The 24,288-nt window shown below is 44.4% G+C and overlaps 2 protein-coding genes across 2 annotated transcripts in view; one reads left to right on the forward strand and one right to left on the reverse strand.

Annotated features, from left to right (window-relative positions):
* Positions 1 to 3,437, forward strand: part of cnot10 (CCR4-NOT transcription complex, subunit 10) — a 53,261-nt gene extending 49,824 nt beyond the window's left edge. Inside the window, exons 18-19 of the mRNA XM_084335748.1 lie at positions 1,461 to 1,536; positions 3,241 to 3,437. Of these exons, the coding sequence (XP_084191874.1) occupies positions 1,461 to 1,536; positions 3,241 to 3,410 (246 nt within the window). The 3' untranslated portion in view covers positions 3,411 to 3,437. The remainder of the gene's footprint in view (positions 1 to 1,460; positions 1,537 to 3,240) is intronic.
* A 5,226-nt stretch (positions 3,438 to 8,663) lies between these two features.
* Positions 8,664 to 24,288, reverse strand: part of LOC311246787 (E3 ubiquitin-protein ligase TRIM71-like) — a gene marked incomplete at both ends in the record, with an annotated part of 46,658 nt that continues 31,033 nt past the window's right edge. The window contains one exon of the mRNA XM_084337036.1: positions 8,664 to 10,118. Within this exon, the coding sequence (XP_084193162.1) occupies positions 8,664 to 10,118 (1,455 nt within the window). The remainder of the gene's footprint in view (positions 10,119 to 24,288) is intronic.

Genomic DNA, 24,288 nt, shown 5'->3' on the forward strand with positions numbered 1-24,288 from the left:
ACTCAAAACTATCATTTTTCAGCTTCAAGATTTCAGGCTGTTATGGCCTGGCTCCGCCCATAAGCACTTTGAGTGACAGTCAGTCCACACAGTCTGCGACTGGTAGACAGAGAGAGAGCGATAGGGAGGGGGAGAGAGGGAGAGGGAGATTCTTTTTCCCTCTGCCTCTCGGTGTGCTGCGCGACAGCTTGTGTTTTTTTCTTTCTATCACTCTCCCGTTCGGAGGTGTGTGTTGCACGGACCTGATTGATTGATTGATTGATTGATTGATTGATTTTTATTGTGGAGTAAAAGACAGCATCCAAGGGATAAAAACATGAGAAAGTGCAAGCACTTATTTCCATCATGGTCCCTGATTTTGGACATGGACAGACATCATAAAACATAGAGCATCATAATAAAACATACTAAAACAGAGCATCATAATAAAAACATAGAGCATCATAATAAAACATAGAGCATCATAATAAAACATAGAGCATCATAATAAAAAACAGAATAAAACATAATAGCAACCCTCTCCTTCCTATGGCTATTCTATGCTTCACTGGCTAGCCATTTCTTTGTGGCACGTCTAAAACTTCCCCCCTCTTCGATGTTTTTCAGGGCCACTGGAAGCTTGTTCCACTCCAGTGCTGCAGAATATAAAAATGTATTTGTGCCCATTAGGGAGTTAAATCTTGGCAGAATAAAATCCGTACTGCTCCTTCTAGTAGAGTATGAATGATTGTCACGGAATCGATTAAAATAATTAGATAGATATTTCGGACCTGTATTTTGAACTATCTTGTGTGTGAGACCTAATTTGATGTGAATTACCCTTTTATTGACCGGAAGCCAGTTTAGTTGCCTAAAGAAAGTTGGCCCTAGGTGAGTGCGTGGAGGTAGTTTAAGGACTACTCTAATTAATTTGTTTTGAGCTGTCTGAAGTTTATTTTTCAGGACCTGTGGAGCGCCACTGAACCAGGAGGTGGCAGCATAGTCAAAGTGACTCTGTACTAATGCGCCCTCCGCGCGGCAGGTCCCCCCCCCCCCCCCAAGTGCTCCTGAATGCTCTCTATCTCTCTCTCTCTCTCCCTCCAGAGTGCACGCAGAGTATGAGGAAGTGGTTTCCACTCGCTGTGTACAGTCAGTCTAGGACTCTAGGTAGATTGTGGGCGGGCATTAGCTACAACCACAGAGCCAATCACATCACTGTCTGCTACCCAGAACCTGAGTAATGTCATTCAGGCCTTCAAATCAGGATGGCCTAATTTACTGGAGAAGGAAATGATCTGAGCTGAATCAGAGCAATCCGCCAATATGGTATTTAGACACTAAAACACATTGATACGAACTCCTATTACTATAATACAATGCTAGAGACTGAAAAATGACATTTATAGTACATGTCCCCTTTAACATTAACACCAGTTCAGCCCTCCAGCAGCCAGCTGATGTGTGTGTGGTGTCTTCCCCAGGCCGCCTCCATGGTGAACACAAAGGAGATTCCTCCAGAAGCCATTCTGCTGGGGGTCTACCTAGAGCTGCAGAATGGTGAGTCCTGAGGGAACGCTCGGGTTTAAACACTTCTTTTTAATTGTTTTCAGTTATTTAAATGAATCATACTAACATTATATTAACCTTGCACGGCAGCTGGCTGTGTGAGATCACGTGAGAATCCATCTTCCAATGCAGTGTACAGAGGAGAAAAGACTGAACATTAGGAATACACATTTAGAATTTTACTTATCTTTCTCCCATTAAAAGTCTATGCAATAGTCCTCATATACCATTAAAGGTATATGCAATAATGCCTCAGTTTACCATTAACACTTTCAGCGCCACGCCTGGTTTTCCGTTTTACCGCTTGAATGCCACCATCGGCGCCAATGTTAACGTTAATATCGCCTAATCTATGTTTTAAATTATGGCTATGTGTCTAATCTGCCCATCGCATTATCAAAGACTATTTTCCAGTCAGTGCTGTGAAGGCAGATTGTTTTTTTATCGCGTCGTTTCCGTTTCAGAGCAGTTAGAAAAGCCCCCGTTTTGATATAAAAAACAGCTAATTCTGGAGCATTCTATGAAAATCGTCTTTTAGTGGAATATTCCACAACGTTGATATTCATCGGCCTTTTTATGAATCGTTTTCAAATAAACGCTAGATGATCAATATTATACGTGCACGCAAGCACATTACGGCCGCGCACTGATAATCGCTCCGTTGATTTCCACAGAGTTTTACAGTGAAACCGAAAGAAGACATTTCACAAAACAGCTTATAACTTCATCAAACTTACTCTGATTATCCTACCACTGATAACATGGAGTCCTTACCTGACATCAGATGGTATCCAACTGGTATATTCCAATTCCTGATCACCATTCGAAAAAATCGATACGTGTATGGATCCAACGCGATACAGTAGAACTCCATGATCCGCGGGGCTCTGAGGCTCCAGAATGAACTCTGGTAACCCCGGCTGGATCAGTGAACTGGAAAATGTGGAGTACCGGATTTTTTCCCCCTTCATTTTCATTGAGTCCATTCCAAAATCACTTATGTCATCTGGGAGACGACAGGGGGCGCTTTTTTCCACAGTGATCGCCGGCGCCCCTCGGCTATACTCGGGTAGGCTCGGGTGATGCAATAATTTTTCAGATCGCAAAAAAAAAAATCCGAGAAATCTCGTGAGTGGCACGCAACCACCTATAAAAAAAAACTGAGAAATCTCGTGAGTGGCACTCAAAGTGTTAAATGTCGATGCATTCGTTTACCTAACGCATGCCAGCATCATTGGTATTCCTCCTTGAAACCCAAGGGGCACAACTAGTGGTAGGCTTGCATCCAGCTGTGCCCCTCGTTTTCAATGGAGAATGCTAATTATACTAACAAGGACAAATTTAAAATGTTGGTCTGTTGGAGACGAAGGACAAATATTGTTTGTTTCTGCTTTGTTTTTGTACTATGGTGCTAGTTTACACTACATTACCATAGCCAGGCCTAGCCAGGCCAGGAATTGGAGCCAGTCTACTTCTCTTTAATCATTAGGCTACTGCCAGCCCTGAAAGAGTAGAGCTATGTGTCCTGCATAGATGGAATACTGTGATAACCTCTGTCATTAGAAACAGCTCACTTGGAGTATGACTCGGGGGTCATGACCTTTAGTAAGTGATGACCCTTTCTTTCTCCCCCATCTGTCTCTCTCCGTCTGTCTCTCCCCTCCCCTCTCCTCTGTCTCTCTCTCTTCTGTCCAGGGAACACACAACTGGCCCTGCAGATAATCAAAAGGAACCAGCTCCTCCCCCCCTCCCTGCAAGCCCCCTCCCCCGACACGAGGAAGAAACCGGTTCAGTCCTTCCAACCTATCCAGCCTATCCAACCTATCCAGATGCCCTCAACTTTCACACAAGTCCAGCGCAAATGAGCCTCCCTCTCTCAGCCCTGTAATCGTCGCCTGCCCCCCCCCCCCCCCCCCCCCCCGATGCACAACACTACAGTATATTACACGCTCGCACACACATACACACTGAAATGTGGGAAAAATAAATTTTATTTACAGTACATATGAGACGTAAGGTGTTTGATTGCTCATTGACTTTGTGTCTCTGGCCTGTTGTGCAATGTTTATCTCTACTACAATGATTTAATCGGTCGATATTGGCCTCACAACTTAATACAGAGAAAAAGGCTTGGGGAAATTTAGAAATGGTGTCATCACAGTTTGTCCAGCAGAGTGCGCTCTTACTCCATTGTTTACATACAACTCATTCATAATACTCAGTCATTGTTTACAATACTCTTGGGAGACTCAGCACTGTCTGCATGAATCTCATAGCTTGCATGAATCTCATAGCTAGCTTGATGGAGTAGAGAATATGTGGTTTAAAGTTAGCAGAGGACATCAGACATTTTGCCAGTGACTTCACTCATTACTTTTTCTTTAACACTTTCAGTGCCACGGACGACATAACTCGTTTTATTAGGCCCCCCACTGAGTGCCCACGACGAAATATCGTTTTATTTGTTTATTAGCGATCTGATTTCATATTTCATCAACCGAGTCTCCCCTTGGTACAGCAGCTCCTCCAGCAGCTCAGAATGGAAAAAAGCGCCCCCTATCGTCTATCCCTGTGTAACTGCAGGTCAGTCGCTTAGACTGACCTGGGATCAGTTGATATGTAGAGGCGGAGCCAGCTGGCTCCTTGAGCTGGCAAGCTGTCTGCTCAACATGGAAGTCATCGCGGGACTTCACAGTAGCCAATACTCAATCAATAAGTGATCGATATTTGGAATGGCGATCAGGAATTGGAATGATCTTTTTGGAGAACATCTGATCTGAGGTAAGGAATCTATTTGACCAGTCTTGGGATAATCAGAGTTGTATTCGCTGAGATCTCAGCGTTTGCCCTATGTGTGTCTGTGTGCGCGATCGCTAATGAGGAAATCAGAGAATAGATTTTTCAGCTCGCGTCTCTAGCGTGCATACGTACACATACTATCGATAATCTAGCGTTTATTTGAAAACTATTCATAAATAGGCAGAAAAATTACAATGTTTTTGTGTATTCTAGAATATTCCAGTAAATGTCTTTTATCATGGAATCTTTATATTTTCCTTAAACGAGGGCTTTTTAAAATGCTATAAAACGAAAATGAACCGATAAAAAAACAATCCGCTTCGACAATGTTGACTGGAAAACGAGTCATTGATAAGCGACGGGCAGATTAGACACATAGCCATAATTTAAAACAGATTAGGCGTTTTTAACGCTAACATTGAAGTGGATGGTGGGCATTCAACCGGTAAATCAAGGTTAAGCAAGGGCTCTGAAAGTGTTAATATACCTAAATACAAAGATAAATTCATCAAGTCAAGATTAAACTATTTAGAATATAGAATAGAACATGCAATGCAAACTAGTTTGTTTCCAGATCAAATATAATTCTGTTTAAAAAAAAATATATACATATATATATTTTTTCTTTATATATATATATATATATATATATATATATATATATATATCGTTAGCCTCATACGATAATTGCCTAAGTACTTTTTCAAGATTTTAGTAAAAGAAGAAAAAACTAATTTTCCAGCAAATGTGTACAAGTTTTTTTATTTAAATGTTTTAGATAAAGTTTTTTGCATTTATTGCTTTTCATGGTCAGACATGACTGACGGATGAGGAGAGGATGAACGTGAGAAGAGGCGGGGAAGACATGCGACAAATGTCACCGGGAGCGGGAAGCGAACCCGGGATGGCCGCGTGGCGTAGGTGTGCGATGCACTAACGTGGTGCGCCACGAGGGCACCCATGTGTACAAGTTTTTAATTTATATTTTGAAAGTAAGTTCCACAGGGTGTATCAACAAGTTTGCAAAATTACAAAAACAACAACCATTGCGTAACAAAATAAGGTGACTTTTAACAATGTCGTGACTTAGGCATTTTTTCCTCGTACATGCATACATACATGTCATACACTACGGCAGTTGTTATTTAAGCATTACATAACGTGCAGGAGTGGTTTGTGAACAATAAACCATGCCTAGGGGTGGTCGTTAGGCCCGAGGTGCAGCCGAGGGTCGTTAGACCCCCCTAGGCATGGTTTATTGTTCACAAATCACGACTGCAAGTGGTGTAATGCTTTTATACAACTGCCACATTCATCCAACCTTATTGCTATACAATAAACACACATTAATTGAAGATTTATTGAAAACCATCCGCCAGAAAAAGTAGTTCCCACAACAACAAAAAAGAGAAATTGCCTCCATGTGGAAGCAGCTCGGAAGTGCATCCAACCAACTAACACATCCAACTGTGTGTTATTGGAATCCAACTGCCTTTCAACTAAGACATCCAACCAACTAACACATCCAACTGTCTTTCAACTAAGACATCCAACCAACTAACACATCCAACTGTCTTTCAACTAAGACATCCAACCAACTAACACATCCAACTGCCTTTCAACTAAGACATCCAACCAACTAACGCATCCAACTTTTCTTTAGTTTTTAACATCAACCTGCAAAGGGACTACAGATGGAAATTAGCCTCCGGCTATAATCTGGCATATTTACATGAAAATGTTCATCAATATGTACTGTCCCCATTTTAAATAAATAAATAAAATAAAGAAAAGCCAAAAATCTGTTGAAAAACCAGTGACATCACAAGATGTCATCTGTGATAGGCTGACTGAATATACAGTACAGTACTTGTATATAAAATACCTTGAGGTTCTGTGTGCTGCTACACTGTCAATTGATAGTGAATAGTGATGTGAACCAATCTCATGCTTATCCAATTATTTTGATTGATATTGAAATCACAATTATTAAACACGATTACGCATTGATTTGAGAACGTCACATGACTACAACAAGGAATTTTTTTTACCTTCTCAACCAAATCTTCTACAAGTTACTAAACGCGCCATGGCTCCCTCCTCCCTCTCAACACAAGCTGAAACTACTGTTGGGCCTGGGGGAAGGGGTGTAGTGCACCGCTGTGAAGGAAGGGTGCACTGCACTACAAAAGACAAAATGAGAGCAACACGGCATGCGGCACAAGAATAATTTTATCTCTATCTTGTTTTCATGATCGTGGGAAGACAAAATCGACAAACTTGATTAATTTCCCAGCCCTAAGCTGTACACTGTTTCTGGCTGTAGTCACATGCAATAATCAAGTGTTTATTACCTTGAATATCTGAAGGACAACAAATACTAGTTTCGGTGTTCCAAATGTGCCCCTAAGTCCTACTTTTCCTGGTGAGAATGTGTCTCCTTCTCCTTCACTGTGACTGGTGGGAACACTGGTTTTTAATGTATAGTATGGCGTTGCTTTCCCCTTATCCTCCTTTGCGCCTCCATCTTATTTCCATGTCCGTTTTTATGTTTGTTTGTCTTGTATTTTTGTAGATAAAATAATAATAATAATAAAAAAAATAAAAAACAATGGTAATTCATTCGACCACGAACACACAGGAAGTGAGTGTAGCTTCTGATATAAACATTTGTGCAGACAGGTATTTCTCACATGACAACAATAGAGCCTCATAAGACTATCAATAAATACAAGTAGACTGCAGACTGATTTGGACTAAATCCATCTGTGCACAAGGATCTTCTCTGGTTGAGCGACTGCAGTTCAGAGATACAGCGGTCATGAGGTAACAAGTTGTTGAGAGGTATGGAGACGGCATTACTGCATGGAGCTGACTGTAGTGATTGTAATTTCATTACTGCATGGAGCTGACTGTAATTTCATTACTGCATGGAGTTGACTGTAGTGACTGTAATTTCATTACTGCATGGAGCCGACTGTAGTGACTGTAATTTCATTACTGCATGGAGCTGACTGTAGTGATTGTAATTTCATTACTGCATGGAGCTGACTGTAGTGACTGTAATTTCATTACAGCATGGAGTTGACTGTAGTGACTGTAATTTCATTACTGCATGGATCTGACTGTAGTGACTGTAATTTCATTACTGCATGGAGCTGACTGTAGTGACTGTAATTTCATTACTGCATGGAGCTGACTGTAGTGACTGTAATTTCATTACTGCATGGAGTTGACTGTAGTGACTGTAATTTAATTACTGCATGGAGCTGACTGTAGTGATTGCAATTTCATTACTGCATGGAGCTGACTGTAGTGACTGTAATTTCATTACTGCATGGAGCTGACTAGTGACTGTAATTTCATTACTGCATGGATCTGACTGTAGTGACTGTAATTTCATTACTGCATGGAGTTGACTGTAGTGACTGTAATTTCATTACTGCATGGAGTTGACTGTAGTGACTGTAATTTCATTACTGCATGGAGTTGACTGTAGTGACTGTAATTTCATTACTGCATGGAGCTGACTGTAGTGATTGCAATTTCATTACTGCATGGAGCTGACTGTAGTGATTGCAATTTCATTACTGCATGGAGCTGACTGTAGTGACTGTAATTTCATTACTGCATGGAGCTGACTGTAGTGACTGTAATTTCATTACTGTATGGAGCTGACTGTAATTTCATTACTGCATGGAGTTGACTGTAGTGACTGTAATTTCATTACTGCATGGAGCTGACTGTAGTGACTGTAATTTCATTACTGCATGGAGCTGACTGTAGTGACTGTAATTTCATTACTGCATGGAGCTGACTGTAGTGTTTGTAATTTCATTACATATTGTTTTACACCAACACGCCTATAGTGATTTACTGCATATGGCTTCATGTGCACAGAGGTAACTTATCTAATCAAATATGACTTATATTTCAACTTGTCTTTCTGATTCACCTTTATAGAAATCACTGAGGTAGACTTTGTGTTTGGAAATATCACTGCATGCAGGCTCTGCTAAAAGATACTGTGTACTAAATACTGATTTGTACAAAGCTGGATGAGGTAGGTATGCTGGCACAAGAGCAAATAGTTCAAAAAGAGGAGAAATTCCCTGAGAAGATCAGCAAACCAGATTCCTGGACACACATCAGGAGCAACGGTTACTGGGCTGAAGAAATAACCAGGCCCTTTTAACTGTGCTGATAGTACAACAAGTAGACTCAATATAACTTTTAAAGATCCTCAAATTCACCATTTTCACCTGATGTGCTTCAAAATCTTCCAGTCTAACTGCGTTATTTAATTTCCAGTATGTGAACTAGAAAAGCAGGACTCGGTTGTTACCAAAGTCCACCGCCACGATCATCCCGTCGGGGGTGACGGCTACGCTTGACGGACGGTCCATCTGCCCAAAGCCGCCTCCCTGCGTCCCAAACTCACGTAAGAAGTTGCCGTTGGGCTCAAAAACCTGGATCCTGTGGTTGCGAGAGTCGGCCACGATGATGCGGCCCTCCCTGTCCACCGCCACGCCTTGTGGCCGTAGGAACAGCCCGTTGCCCGCGCCCTCGGACCCGAGGAAGTGAGCCGCTTGGCAGTCGGGCCGGATGACCAGCAGTCGGTGATTGTTGAAGTCGGTCACCACTAGGTGGCCATCTTGGTTGAAGGCCACACCTCTAGGAGAATCAAAGTTCTTCCAGAGGGCTCCTTCAAACCCATATTTATTAAGAAACTGCCCTTCAGGACCGAAGAGCTGGATGCGATGATTCCGAGTGTCTGACACTAGGATCTTACCCTCTGAGCTGACGGCTACATCCCAGGGGTAGTTGAACTGGCCGTTCTTACTTCCCTTCTCCCCGAACGTGAGGAGGAACAGGCCTTCGAAGGTGAAGATCTGGACACGGTGGTTGTCCTTATCCGCTACGAGAATCCTCCTCTGGCCATCGCAGGCCACGCCGGCAGGCCGGTCAAATTGGCCCGGCTGCGAACCCAGCGTGCCGAACTTGTGGTGAAAGGAGCCGCCCGAAGTAAAGACCTGAATCCTGTTGTTGCTCCTGTCGGCCACGATCACAAAGCCCTGCCTGTCCACGCACACGCCCCAGGGACGACACAGCTGGCCGTCTTTACCTCCCTCGCTCCCAAATGAAGCCACCGCCTGGCCGATGGTGCCGTAGTCGCGGCCGAACTTGATCAGGACCTTGAAAGGGCTTCCTTCGATGTGCCGGTTGCAGATCAGCACAGACAGGAGGTGTTCTCCATCTGTGTTGGGGAGGTAGCTGACGGTATAGGAGCCACTCTGATGGTCGCACACCTCTGCGTTCAGCAGGGTTCCATTAGGAGCCACGAGAAGAGCAGACACCTCGTCTCCCCCGGAGACCATGGCTTCTCCCTCGTGGTCATATCCCACTACAGTGAAGGAGGCGGTCTTGCCCAGCAGACCCCGTCTCAAGCCTTCTCCCTGGGCCTTAGTGAGTGGAGCGTAGGCCCTGCTGCTGATGAGGCCCATGGTCTGGATGGCCTGCAGCAGAGCCTGGTCAGGGGCAGTCAGCACGATCCCGTCATCTTCCTGAGGTAGCAGCAGTCCTCCTCTGAGGGCCTTCAGCTCTTGGACCTGGGACAGCATGCGCTCCCGGGCCAGGATCAGGTCCAGGGTACCGCCCTCCTGCAGGACTTGTGTCACGGTGGTGATGGTGCTGTCCAGCTTGGTGAGGTTCTGGTGGAGCTTCTCCACCTGTCGGTACAGAGACTGGACCTTCACCTGACGGATCTTCTCCACCTGACATGAGTAAACAAAAAGTAAACAAAAATAAAGCATGTTCACAGCACTCCATTACCATGTTACATAGTGTAATTAGTCACGTATTACTTATCATGTCCATCCAAGACCTACAGACATGTAGGCATTTCACTATAGAGGGGTCAGCGAATAAGGTTAGTGAATTGCAGCATTTTAGGGTTCAGGCTCAAGAAAACTTGGCTGTCACAAGCATCAAACCGGCGACCTTCTGGCTACAGGACAAGCCCTCTAGCCACCTTCTGGCTACAGGACAAGCCCTCTAGCCACCAGGCCACCTTACTACCCCTGTGAATAGCTCACCCACTGCACGATGACCTAATGATTGGACATATCAATAACTACTGGGTACTCTGCAATTGCATTGTGGATACGTGCCTCCCTCAGAAGCTTTGCACTAAAGCTGAGCTGACTACACTTGTGATCTAGCTGTGTTAAGTAAGTCAGTACCCATTGTGTATTATTTTGGTGGTTGTTCTCTCTGAATCAATCAGCTCAGTTCACCCCATAGGGATTGACTTGAGCAGCCTGTGCTAATTAGTCCAGTCAGAGGCCAGCCCCCTACAGGTGTGGCACAATATTCATTAGGGATTTAAGTGTAGTTTATCCAAGCGCCGGCGAAACGCCGGCGACCGACTAAGACAGACAAAGACTTGGAGTTTTCCAGGAGGCAACCGAGTGCATTTGAGTATCTACTGCCTCTTACTTGCCCTCCTCCAGCAGGCCACTCTTTTGTATCTGCATTTTCTGGTCTTGCCTTGTTAGCTTGTCAACTATACTATCCTAGTCCGCTAGCTTCCAGGCTTACCCCGGCTAGCTCGACCTACTGGTTTGAGCTCTTTAGCTAAACCTTCAATTGGCTTCATACACGTAGCCTTTAGCAGTTGATCCATAGCACTTCTTATTTAAATTTTTTCCCGGTCTACCACCGCCACCTGGGTAAGCATGTCTCTGTGTTCGGTCTGTCCCTCTCTCCTAGAAATGTTAACTCGGTTAGAGAGTCGTGTCCTTGAACTTGAGTCAGGAAAACAGTCAGCTTTAGACGTCTCGGACACTTCAGGCTTTTCTAAGGAGCCTCAAGCGAAGTCTTCTAGTCTGGAGAGTCAAGTTTCAAGTTTCTTTAATAGTTGTCATACAGAAGTACAGAATACTTTTATACAAAATGCTTCTTACTGTTACGCTCCAGAGACTGTGCTAGACAAGATAAGTATGAAATAAAATAGTATAGCATGTAAAATAGAAGTAAAGTGTTCAGTATAGACATATGTACAATGTTCGATGCTGAATAGAAGTAACTGAGTTACCATACAATATACAATATACTATGCAATGTACTAATATACAATACTATATAGTGCAGAGCAGAAATGGGATGAGGTACAATTTAGGTACAATTTACAGTAAGGTGTACGAGTTGTAGTGCAAATCCTTTACCAATAAATATAAAGTGTAAAGTGTGTTTAGGTGATCTAAAGTGTGGAGAGTGGGTGCTGCAGTGTGTTTGTTTAAGTGAGTGTGTGGGTGTGTGTGCTGTGTGCATTTGATGGTTGTTGCATAGTGTTTATTGTTCACTGAGCAGCCTGATGGCCTGGGGATAGAAGCTTCTTCTGAGTCTTTCTGTGCTCGCCTTAAGACTCCGGTATCGCTTGCCTGACCGCAGCAGTTCAAAGAGGCAGTTGTTCGGGTGGCTGGAGTCCTTGATGATTCTCTTAGCCTCACCCCTGCACCGCTTGTTGTAAATGTTCTGGAGGGTGGGAAGCCCCCCTCCAATTGTGCGTTCGGCTGCACGTGTCACTCTTTGTAGTCTGCTACGGTCTTGTGCAGTGCTATTCCCAAACCAGGAGGTGATGTTGCCAGTCAGGATGCTCTCTATTGTACATGAGTAGAAGTTCTTAAGGATCTTCTGACTGACTTGGAACTTCCTTAGGCGCCTGAGGAAGTAGAGGCGTTGTCGTGCCTTCTTCACAACACTGTCAATGTGTGTGGTCCATGTCAAGTCCTCGGATATGTGGGCTCCGAGGTACTTGAAACTGTTCACTCTCTCAACCGGTGCCCCGTCGATGCTGAGGGGGCTGTAGTCCTTGACCCCCGACCTCCTGAAGTCCACAATTATCTCCTTTGTTTTGCTGACGTTCAGGGAGAGGCTGTTTTCCTGGCACCATCCCGCCAGGACCTTGACCTCTTCCAGGTAGGCCCTCTCGTCGTTGGCAGAGATCAGGCCCACCACCACTGTGTCGTCAGCAAATTTGATGATTGTATTGCTACTCCGCTGAGCCACACAGTCGTGTGTGTGTACAGGGAGTAGAGGAGGGGACTCAGAACACAGCCCTGGGGGGCCCCTATGTTGAGGGTGATGGATGAGGAGGTGCAGTTGCCTGCTCTCACCACCTGGGGTCTGCCCGTCAGGAAGTCCAAGACCCACTGGCAGAGGTCATAGTTCAAGCCCAGGTCCCTGAGCTTGGCTATGAGTATGGAGGGGACTATGGTATTGAATGCCGAGCTGTAGTCGATGAATAGCATTCTCACATAGTTCCCCTGCCTCTTGTCCAGGTGTGATGCTGCTGTGTGCAGCACATGGGCTATGGCGTCCTCCGTGGACCTGTTGGGGCGGTATGCAAATTACAGGGGGTCCATGTTGATGGGGAGGGAGGAGCAGATGTAGCCCTTTACTAGCTTCTCAAAGCACTTCATGGCTATGGAGGTGAGAGCTACAGGGCGGTAGTCGTTGAGGCAAGCAGGCTTGGATTTTTTGGGTACAGGGATAATAGTGGACTTCTTCAGGCAGGTGGGGATGACAGCCTGTTCTAAGGACAGGTTAAATATGTCAGTGAATACCGGGGCCAGTTGGTCGGCACAGACTTTTAGGACGCGGCCGGGGGGGTGCCGTCCGGACCTGCTGCCTTCCTGATATTCACTTTTTTAAAGGTCCGCCTCACCTCATGCTCTGTTACCCTGAACACTGAGTCTCCATCAGCAGCAGACCCCCCCCCCCCCCCATTGCCGTGGCTTGTGGGCTGGTGTTGTTATTACCAGCATCAAACCTCGCATAGAAGGTATTGAGGTCATTTGCTAAGGAGATGTCACTGTTCAGTTTGAGGGAGGCGCCTTTGTAGTCTGTCATCGTTTTGAGCCCCTGCCACATAGCTCTAGAGTCAGCCTGTTCAAACTGGAGTTCAATTTCATCCTTGTAGCGCCGTTTGGCCTCTGTCACTGTCCTCCTTACGTTGTATCGCGCCACCTTGTGGTCATTCATGTTGCCTGCCACTAGGCCGTCGTTGTATGCTTTGGTGCGCGCTCTCAGCTTCACGGACGGATTTGTCTACCCAGGGTTTTTGATTTGGGTAAACTCTCATTGTGGTAGTGGGGATTGTTTCTTCCACCAAAGTACGAACATAGTCCAGCACTGTCTCCGTGTAGACATGAATGTTATCTGTGTCGCGGAACACGCTCCAGTCTGTGCAGTCAAACGCAGCCTGGAGCGTCTCCTCTGACGTCCAATCCCATTTCTGCACCTCTCGCGAGACTACGGGAGTGCTTTTGATTCTCTGTTTGTACTTTGGTGAAAGGAAAATGGACGCGTGATCTGACTTACCAAAGCCACTAGCAGAATGAGCCTTGTATCCACCCTTGAATTGCGTGTAACAGTGATCTAGGATGTTACCGCCTCTGGTGTTACAAGTCACATGCTGATAGAAGTCAGGTAATACCTTTCTCAGATTGGCGCTATTGAAATCACCCACCACTATGATGGCGGCATTAACGTTCGCTGCCTGGAGTTTGTTTACCTCGTCGTGGAGCCTGGAGAGCGCGGCACTATTGCTGGCTTGCGGTGGAATGTACACTCCTACAAGGATGATCGCCGTTAACTCCCTCGGGAGGAAGAAAGGACGACACTTGATGGTTATATATTCCAGGTCTGGGCAGCAGTGGTTCGATAATTCCTTCACGTTAGCTGGATCGCTCCAATTGTTGTTAAACATGAAGGCAATACCTCCTCCACGTTGTTTGCCGGACAATGCTGATCTGTCCTTGCGGTGGATGAAGAAGTGGTCGGCCGGTTGTATGGCGTGGTTAGGCACCCAAGAGTTTTTATATAAATTGTCTTAGATGTAAATAATTTTTTTTATTAGTGTGTCAGTAGACTACTCTTAGTACATTTTCATTCAATTATTTTTTAAAGCATCTTCATGGTTTAATAATGCAAACATATGTTGCAGGGACTTATTATAATCACCATATTGGCGTGACTGTATGCATCAAAGGGTTAAATCAAGCATTTTTTTAGAGGAAATGTAAAAATATCGCGATATATATCGTGTATCGCGATATAGCCAAAATATACCGGAGGGGACTTGTGCTATGTATGACTTAGTCCACATTGCAGCCGGCTTGTGGGAGGCAAGAAACATCGTTCGTGACAGGGGAGGGTTGAATTGGATGTTACGAAATTGGGATGGGAGAAAATATAGAAAATGGGAGAAAAAGTGGATACAAAAATATATATATACAGAGTGCGTGAAGGTTGGCCTTATCAACATTCGCTCTCTGCCAACCAAAGCACTTTTGGTAAATGAACTGATAACAGACCATAGTCTCGACTTATTGGGCCTCACTGAGACATGGCTTAAACCTAATGACTTTCTGCCCTTAAACGAGGCTTCACCCCCTAATTTTAGTAGCTCCCATATCGCACGCACCTCCAAGAAAGGAGGCGGAGTTGCTCTAATTTACGACTCTAAGCACAACTTTACAAACTAAGTTTTCCTCGTTTGAGGTGCTCCTGTTGCGTCCCTCTCCCCCCAACAGAAAGTGTGGCGGTCTGATTCCTACCTCCACTGCATCCTTTGTAATGGCTGTCCTTTACCGCCCCCCAGGCCCTTACACCCTCTTCCTAGATGAGTTTTCCTCTTTCATCTCTGAGCTTGTTACTCGCTCAGATAACATTTGAATTGTTGGTGATTTTAACATTCATTCCAACAAAACTCTAGATCCCCTAAATAAGGCTTTTACCGACATCATTGACTCTGTCGGTCTCATTCAAATCGTTGACCAACCCGCACACAGTGGTGGGAACACCCTTGACCTAGTCCTAGCCCGCGGTCTCACTGTGTCAGATTTGACCGTTTCCCCGTATGTTCCTGCTCTCTCAGACCACTACCTCATCAAATTTCAAATTGATTTGACGGTTTCTCGCCCAGACAGTGTAGAATCGTACATGAGCCGTCGTATTAACGCCTCAACTGTCCCAATTCTAGTTAACTGCCTACCAGACACCCTCTCTCCCTTCCTCTCTTACTCTGGCCCCCTTGATCTCTTTACAGACAAACTTAACGCCGCCCTTCATAGCACGCTCGACATTGCCGCTCCCCTTAACACTTTCAGTGCCCAGCAGGGGGCGCTCATTTAGTGCTTGAATGCCCACCATCCACTCCAATGTTAACGTTAATATCGCCTAATCTATGTTTTAAATGTGTGTCTAATCTGCCCGTCGCTTATCAAAGACTCATTTTCCAGTCAACATTGTCGAAGCGGATAGTTTTTTTATCGGTTCATTTCCGTTTTCTAACATTTTGAAAAGCCCTTGTTTAAAAAATAAATAAAAAGAATCCCTGATAAATGCTGATGTACTGTAATATTCTAGAACGGTCATTTTTCTGCCTATTTATGAATAGTTTTCAAATAAACGCTAGATTATCGATAGTATATGTGTACGCATGCACGCTGGTGCCGCGCGCTGAAAATCGATTCTCCTAGTTCCTGACCGCTCGCACAGTCAAACAGCCTGGGGGACACATATGGGAAAAGCTTATATCTCCGTGAAAACGGGTCTGATCATCCCAAGACTGGTAAAATAGATTCCTTACCTGAGATCAGATGGTATCCAAATGGATTATTCCAATTCCTGATCGCCTTTCCAAAAATCAATCATTTTATTGATCCCACGCGTATACTGTAAAACACAGTAACCACGCTGTGCTGAGGGTCCAGCATGAAGCTGATCGGCGCCGGTTACTTGCGTGAGAAGTAAAACGTGGATTCCGTTTTTTTTTCTCATGTATTTTCATTGAGTCCAATCCAAAAGGGTGAATTACCATCTGGGAGATGATAGGGGGCGCTTTTTTCACATCTGAGCGCCTGGGGTGGCTGATTTACCAACGGTAGACTCGCTTTATGCAATATGAATTCAGATCGCTAATAAAAGAATTAAAAAAATATTCTCGTTATGGGCATTCAACCCGCGGGGGGTAAACCCGAGATATCTCTGTTTGGGCATTCAAAGTGTTAAGCCTAAAATTAAACGTGCTCCACAAAAACAAACTCCCTGGTTTACGGAGGAAACTCGCTCCTTTAAAAAGGCTTGTCGCAAACTTGAACATAAATGGCGTTCGACCAAACTCGAAGTATTCCGCCTTGCCTGGAATGATAGTTTACGTAACTACAAAAAGGCACTCTCACTTGCCAAAACCTCATATTTTCCCAGGCTCATTAATGAAAACAAAAACAACTCAAAGTTTCTGTTTGCAAAACTTACTCGGAAACAACCAACTGCCCTAAACCATGCGTTCTCGGCTAACGAATTCATTAAATTCTTTACCAAGAAAATGTATCTCATAAGAGATAAAAAAATTGTTGGCTTACTCAACAATCAGAGTCCCTCCCAACCTCTGATGGGCCTTCCCCCTGACTTTGAATCCAGCCATTCACTATGCTGCCTTGAAAACGTCTCACTTAGTGCCCTCTCTAAACTGGTTGGTGCGGCTAAACCCTCAACCTGTCTGTTTGACCCTCTTCCAGCAACTCTCATCAAAAAGCTCTTCCCAACTCTAGGCCCTGCCCTACTCAATATCTTCAACACCTCCTTGTCTACTGGCGTGGTGCCCCTGGCCTTTAAATCAGCCGTCATTAAACCACTACCAAACCGAACCTCGACCCTCTAATCTTGAGAAATTACAGACTCCAATCTTCCGTTCCTATCCAAAGTGTTAGAACGGATTGTCGCAAATAAAAAAAATTTGATAAAAAAAAAAAAAAATGATTGTCGCAACACAACTTACTGACCATTTATCAAACAATAATCTTAATGAATCTTTTCAATCTGGCTTTAGAGATTGGACTTACTTACTGCTCTCTCTTGACTCAAACCTAACTTCTGTGCTCTTATTACTTGATCTCAGTGCAGCTTTTGACACTATCGATCATTCGATTCTTCTAGGTCGGCTTGAGAATCATGTTGGCATTCGGGGTCACGCACTTGCTTGGTTTAAATCTTATTTAACTGATAGAACACACTGCGTGGTCTATAATGATTTAACATCTGAGACCCTCCCAGTGCAATGTGGTGTCCCACAAGGCTCTGTCCTGGGCCCTTTGCTATTTTCGATTTACATGCTACCCCTCGGCAATATCATACGCAAATTTGGCATAAACTTTCATTTTTACGCTGATGACACCCAATTATATATACCTATTAAGCCAAATGATTCCTCCCAATTACAAAATATTGAGGCCTGCCTGCTTGCTGTCAAAAAGTGGATGTCGCAAAACTTTCTACTCCTTAAGGCCTCTACATGCTACAGCAACTGCAACGCAACTGCAACACAACATCAGCACGACTTCAACGCAACATGTTGCAGAGGGTGTTGTAGAGTGTGTTGTGAGGATGTTGCGTACCTCTCCCCAAAATCTAATCTGAACAACCTTGCGTTGATGTTGCGTAGCAGTGATTGGTTGGTTAGCGAATGGGGGCGGGGCTGTCATCGAATAATATTGGTCCTGCAGGGAGGAATACTATCCTCGAGTTAACCTAATTTATACAAATGGAAGTATTGATTTTGCCGTAACGAATCATTAAAAGAATATACCGTTAACTGGAATATGTTGTTTCTTTACACATATGTTGGATTATGTAATTGGTTTGTCATGACAAACTAATAAAAAACCGCGAATTAACCGGTGGTTATCCTATTAACATAGCTACAACAACACAGTAACGTTAATATAATTACATGCATCATTGTTTACAATGAACGGTGGGGCTAATCGAAAGGACTGGACACGGACAAGTTAAACAGCAATCAATTAATTTAATATAACAGGTAGTTCGAGCTGCATTTTCGTGCCTACAACCACACCACAGCCACAGGGATATATCCGGCTTTGACGAGCTCTCTCTCTAAATTCAGCATCTCTTCCACCTCGAGTGCCAGACTGTAGCTGCCTGCATTTGCACAAAGGCATCCATCCCTGCTGCTAGCTAACGTTAAAACTAACCTAAAGTTAGTTGTTCACCAACAATCTACAGACACCAACAAACATAGAACCGGACTAAGTTACACAAGCAGAAAAGCATCACAAATACTTCCGGTCGGGGGGTTTCAAAATAAAAGAGCGACGTCTAAAGTACCGGAAATACGTTTATTTTGTACATTATCTAACGTTAAAACGAACCTAAACTAACGTTACAACTAACCTAAAGTTAGTTTAGGTTCCTGTTAACGTTAGATAATGTACAAAATAAACGTATTTCCGGTGCTTTAGACGTCGCTCTTTTATTTTGAAACCCCCCGACCGGAAGTATAAATGATGCTTCTTTTTCTGCTTGTTATCAATGGGTTGGTTGAGAAGGGAAGTTTCATCTATCTAGGGAACCTAGCTACATCCGGGGTACAATGTTGCATAGGCTGCACGTCGATGTTGCAGAAGCATAAAGGCAGTGTCTGCAACACTGTTGCGTTGTCGATGTTGTGTTGCAGTTGCTTCGCAGTTGCTGTAGCATGTAGAAGCCTTTAATGTAGATAAAACTGAGATGTTAACCCATTCTCTGCCACCACTTTGATCATCCTAAACCATCCTCTGCCAGCACTATTTGTCTATGGAGATGTTCACCTTCTTTGCAGGGCTATAACTTTTTAAATTGTATTGCTAAATTGACATTACTATGGCCCATTCAACATCAATTATCTATCGTTCAGGATGTAGGAACGTTTTACTTTTTCATTCACACATTCATATAAATATGTTTTTTATCGTTTTCTGCAGTATTTCATAGAACGTGAGATATAGGCATAAATGCATATATTAGATTATCAAATGCAGTTTGATACCGATCAACGTTATATTAAAAATTTCAACTGTACATGGTCCTAAACGGTATGTCTGATCATCTGCGGGTGAACGGAGGGGGGGGGGGGGGGGTCGTTTATAATTCCGTGACCGACGTTAAATGATTTATGTAGTATGGGTGATATATTGATCAGAGCAGTTTGTATCGAAAATGATAAAGAAAAACGCTGAAACTCACGTCAGTCTCCTCGTACCGTTGGGCGATGAGAGTGGAACAAACAGATCCCAGTTATGTGGTGGGGATCGAGGCGATCCAGTTCCGGTTTGTATAATACTAATATACGCCCAAATCATGTTGTTTATTGAGTTATGGCAACGATCCATGTCCACGGTGTGTGGATTGAGTGCCCGGGACGATAAACGAGTGGCCGGACGGAATTAGGGGACGGACCGATCTGAAACGGGCATTTCCGGTTTGGCAACTCGCAGATCGGCCACCAGGTGGCGGTATTGAAGCATTGCAGAGTTGTGATGGCTCCCGCAGCATATGACAAGGCTCTGTGGGTGAAATATGAATTCCATGACGAAAATATGAAATATGAACTTGAAACACGCTGTACAGCGATATTGGCAGACAACGCATGGCGGGCAATAACGCTGAACAGCGATTTTGGCGGGGAATGGGTTAATTGTTGGCCCCCCAAACCAAAAAGAAATCCGCCGGCCACAGAGCGCTCCCTACCTGTGGAACAAATTACCTGCCGTCGTCAGGGGCGCCTGCTCTGTCAAAGCTTTTAAATCCCTGCTTAAGACCCATCTTTTCTCTCTCTCCTTCAACCTACCCTGATCTCACCTGGTCGGGGACTGACCTTTAGATTAATCCGTCTAGTTTAGTTAGGATGTCTATTTTCTCCCATGTCTGCAGAAAATAACCTTTTGGCCTCTGTCTCGACCGGTCCCGTGGAACGGCTTCGTGTCGCCTTCTGTCTGGCCTGCAGTGCTGAACCTTCTGAGTGGCTCCTCCTGCCCCCACGGGCGTGCGGCCCTGGGCTGTTGTCTCGTATCTCACCCTGTGTCCATGCGCTTGCAGTGGTTCTATCTATTGCTCTATTTCACAATTTTCTTGTATACTGTGGTTCTGCTGTCGCCATGTGTGCATGTGTATACTGTGGTTCTGCTGTCGCCATGTGTGCATCCCCAGGCCATCAGGCTGCTAAACGAACAATAAACACTATGCAACAACCATCAAATGCACACAGCACACACCCACACGCACACACTCACTTAAACCACACAAACACACTTTATATTTATTGATAAAGGATTTGCACTACAACTCGTACACCTACTGTAAATTGTACCTAAATTGCACCTCATCCCATTTCTGCCTTGCACTATATAGTATTGTATATTAGTACACTGCATAGTATTGTATATTATATGGTAACTCAGTTACGTCTATTCTGCATCGAACATTGTACATATGTCTATACTGAACACTGTGACCTCATTTTTTTTTTTTACTTCTAATTTACATGCTATACTATGTTATTTTATTTCATACTTATCTTGTCTTGCACAGTCTCTGGAGCGTAACAGTAAGAAGCATTTTGTATAAAAGTATTCTGTACTTCTGTATGACAACTATTAAAGAAACTTGTGCTGACTGCATGTATCTGTTGCTCCATCTCCGCCCACTACAAACATGGGAACTCTCTAACCCCTGTCCGCGTGAATATTAAAGGCAACCAACTTGTGTTCAGCTTTTCTCTGATTGGCCGCGACCCCCCCCGCCCCCTTTTGCCGCGAGCCGGCAGCCATCCCACGTCCCAAATGAAATCCAAGGAGCAAGCGGCAGCGCGGGCAACCAACTTGTGTTCTGGAGCTCTGCTGACTGATTATGAAATGCGCTGAACTAGAAAGCGTAACGCTATTATGTTTCGCGTTTTTAACAACCAACTACCAGATTTACTCGTCACTGTACATCACTTCTGAAGTATAAACAAAACCCATACAGTTATGAAATGCGCTGAACTAGAAAACATAACGCTATTATGTTTCGCGTTTTTAACAACCAACTACCAGATTCACTCGTCACTGTACATCACTTCTGAATAAACAAACTATACTGCTGTGACGATTTGTCACTGTACATCACTTCTGAAGTATAAACAAAGCCCATACAATTTTTTAGATGAATGATTGTGGATATAATATAGAAAACACATCATTATGATATTGTCAGATGGCGCAAAATACAATGGTGAGTGAGAAATGTATCTCCAGTGATAAAACCCAATTCACGCGTCACTACTGTAACTAGAAACTCTGCTGGGTGTCACTGTACATCAGTGTGGAACTGTACGCTGTAACGTTATGTTATTTCGTCCGTGGAGGCTGCTGAAGCGCCAGCGGGGCGACGCAGTGGTTTGTCCCCGGCTTCCGTGCGCCGCCCGCGGCTTGACTCGGTCCAGCTCCAGCAGCAGCAGCGCTCCGTTGTAGGAAGCCCTTCAATGACAGCGCTCTCATATTTTGCGAATGCATAAACTATATCTTAAATTATGGCTATGTGTCTAATATGGCTGTCGCTTATCAATGACTTCGCGACAGCCATATTAGACACTCACTGTACATCAGTGTGGAACTGTACGCTGTAACGTTATGTTATTTCGCCCGTGGAGGCTGCTGAAGCGCCAGCGGGGCGACGCGGTGGTTTGTCCCCGGCTTCCGTGCGCCGCCCGCGGCTTGACTCGGTCCAGCTCCAGCAGCAGCAGCGGCCGTGCTCCGTTGTAGGAAGCCCTTCAATGACAGCGCTCTCATATTTTGCGAATGCATAAACTATATCTTAAATTATGGCTATGTGTCTAATATGGCTGTCGCTTATCAATGACTTCGCGACAGCCATATTAGACACATCGCCATATAGTTTATGCATTCGCAAATATGTGAGCTCTGTCATTGAAGTGGGTGGTGGCAGCGTTATGAGAGCTCTGTCATTGAAGTGGGTGGTGGCAGCGTTACTAACAGTAGCGATTTTTATTGTTTTGTCATGACCAAACATAATCCCAACATAGATAGGAGGTGTACTGTATGTCAAATGTCGGTCATGTGGTGGAAGAGTTTAGTACAGTCACACAACAGAACAGTGTTTCTAGTAGATATGTTTATTAATATAAATAAACACCTCTGTCTGAACTGGTTCGACCAGCGAGTTGGTTCGACCAGCGCGTCTGCCGCGTCTCTCTGTGGATAAGGGCGTGTGCTAGGGCGGTCACGTGGCCAATCAGAGAAACGCTGAACGAAAAGCTGAACACAAGTTGGTTGCCTTTAATATTCACGCGTCATGTCCCAACCCCTGACCACCCGCATTTCATTGTATACTTGTATGCCGTGACAATTAAAACTCTTGACTTGACTTGAACCCCCCCCCCCCATCTCTCTGAGTGCTTGTCTCATAGTGCTGACCAAGGTGGTGGATGTCTCGGGGTCTTGTCCAAGATTGCAGTGACTGCTCTACATGCACCACCGAGGCCATGGATCAGCTTCTTACCGTCTTCTGTCCGTGGTCTGTCAACATGGTTTGTAGTCTGTCAACGTGGTTTCATTGCTGGGTTAAGTACTTCTATTCTATTCACATATGCTTACTTCATATATCTATTCTATTCAGATATATGCTTACCACTTGTATCTATTGCTATGTCCGCCCATTACAATCACGCGAGCTGTCTAACGCCTGTCCCGTCTCCCTGTCTCCCTGTGAGTTGCTGTCCCGGAGTGATGACCGGAGTGTCGGACGTCCCGTGATGAAGACCGGGAGGATGCGACCCTCTCTGCGTGCCCTCCTGTCTCCGGCTGTCTCGTAGTGATGACCGGAGTGCTGGACGTCCCGCGATGATGACGGGGAGGTTGCGACCCTCTCTGCGCCGCCCCCTATCTCCCTGTCTCCGGCTGTCTCGGAGCGATGACCGGAGTGTTGAATGTCCCGTGATTAAGACGGGGAGGACACGACCCTCTTTGCGCCGCCCCTGTGCCTCAAATAGATCCGCTATCAGCTCTATCTTACATTTTTCAAAATGTTCAGTTGCTATTAGGGGTGTAACGGTACGTGTATTCGTCCCGCGAATTTACGGTACGGCCGTCACGGTGCAGTACATCCAGCCATACGGTGAATACGTCTCAGATGACAAGCGGACAGAATAACAACAGCGCGCACTGACATCTGCACTCAGCTCTCCCCTCCTCCTCTCCTGTTTACTACAGCCTATTTGTCCCTAAAACAAAACGATGATGAATTAATTAAATGTTTAACACAGCAGGGCCATTACAATTTTGAAGTTTTCTTTAGTTTTCTTGTTCGCCCAATAATGTTACCCAAAAGACACACGTGCACGCGCGAACACACACGTCAACCTTTTCTGGCGGACCGCGGAGTCTCACAGCTGATCGGAGAAAAAATAAAAGCACAACATACCACCAGATCATCTGAGCTCCTCTCCAGTTGCTGCTATTAAATCCAAAATATTGATAATCCTCTGCCATTGTTGTGTAACATGTCATCTGTTCTCTAGTCTTCTTCAGTCTCGGCTTCACGTGAAGTTAAATTCTCTCTATAAGTGAAAGTGAAACTAAGTTGTTGTTAAAGGTGCAGTAGGGAATTAATTTACTCTGTGGATGCCTGAACACAGAATTACACCAGTATCACTGACTACTACGGCAAGCCTATAGAATATTATTATATTTAATAATAATAATAATAATAATAATAATAATAATAATAATAATAATAATAATAAATATATAATAATAATTATAAATATTTTTTTCCTGTTGTACCGAAATCCCTAGTTGCTATTGCATGCACTCATCTGTGTTTCACTACACACATGAGTGCATGCTTACCAACTGTCCGTCTGCAACACTACTATCATCGACATCTAAGAAGGGAGATGCCCCCTTGAATGGCCCTTCTAAGGTTTCTCTCCTCCACACTGCCTGTGGTGCATTTTTTCCTATTGCTAGGTTTTAGTGAGTTTTTCCTTACCTTCGCGTGGGGTATGTCTGGGAGTGTTTGCATACATTCATTTATTTT

Source organism: Notolepis coatsorum (assembly GCF_963971535.1).
Source record: "Notolepis coatsorum genome assembly, chromosome: 19".
Classification (NCBI taxonomy): domain Eukaryota; kingdom Metazoa; phylum Chordata; class Actinopteri; order Aulopiformes; family Paralepididae; genus Notolepis; species Notolepis coatsorum.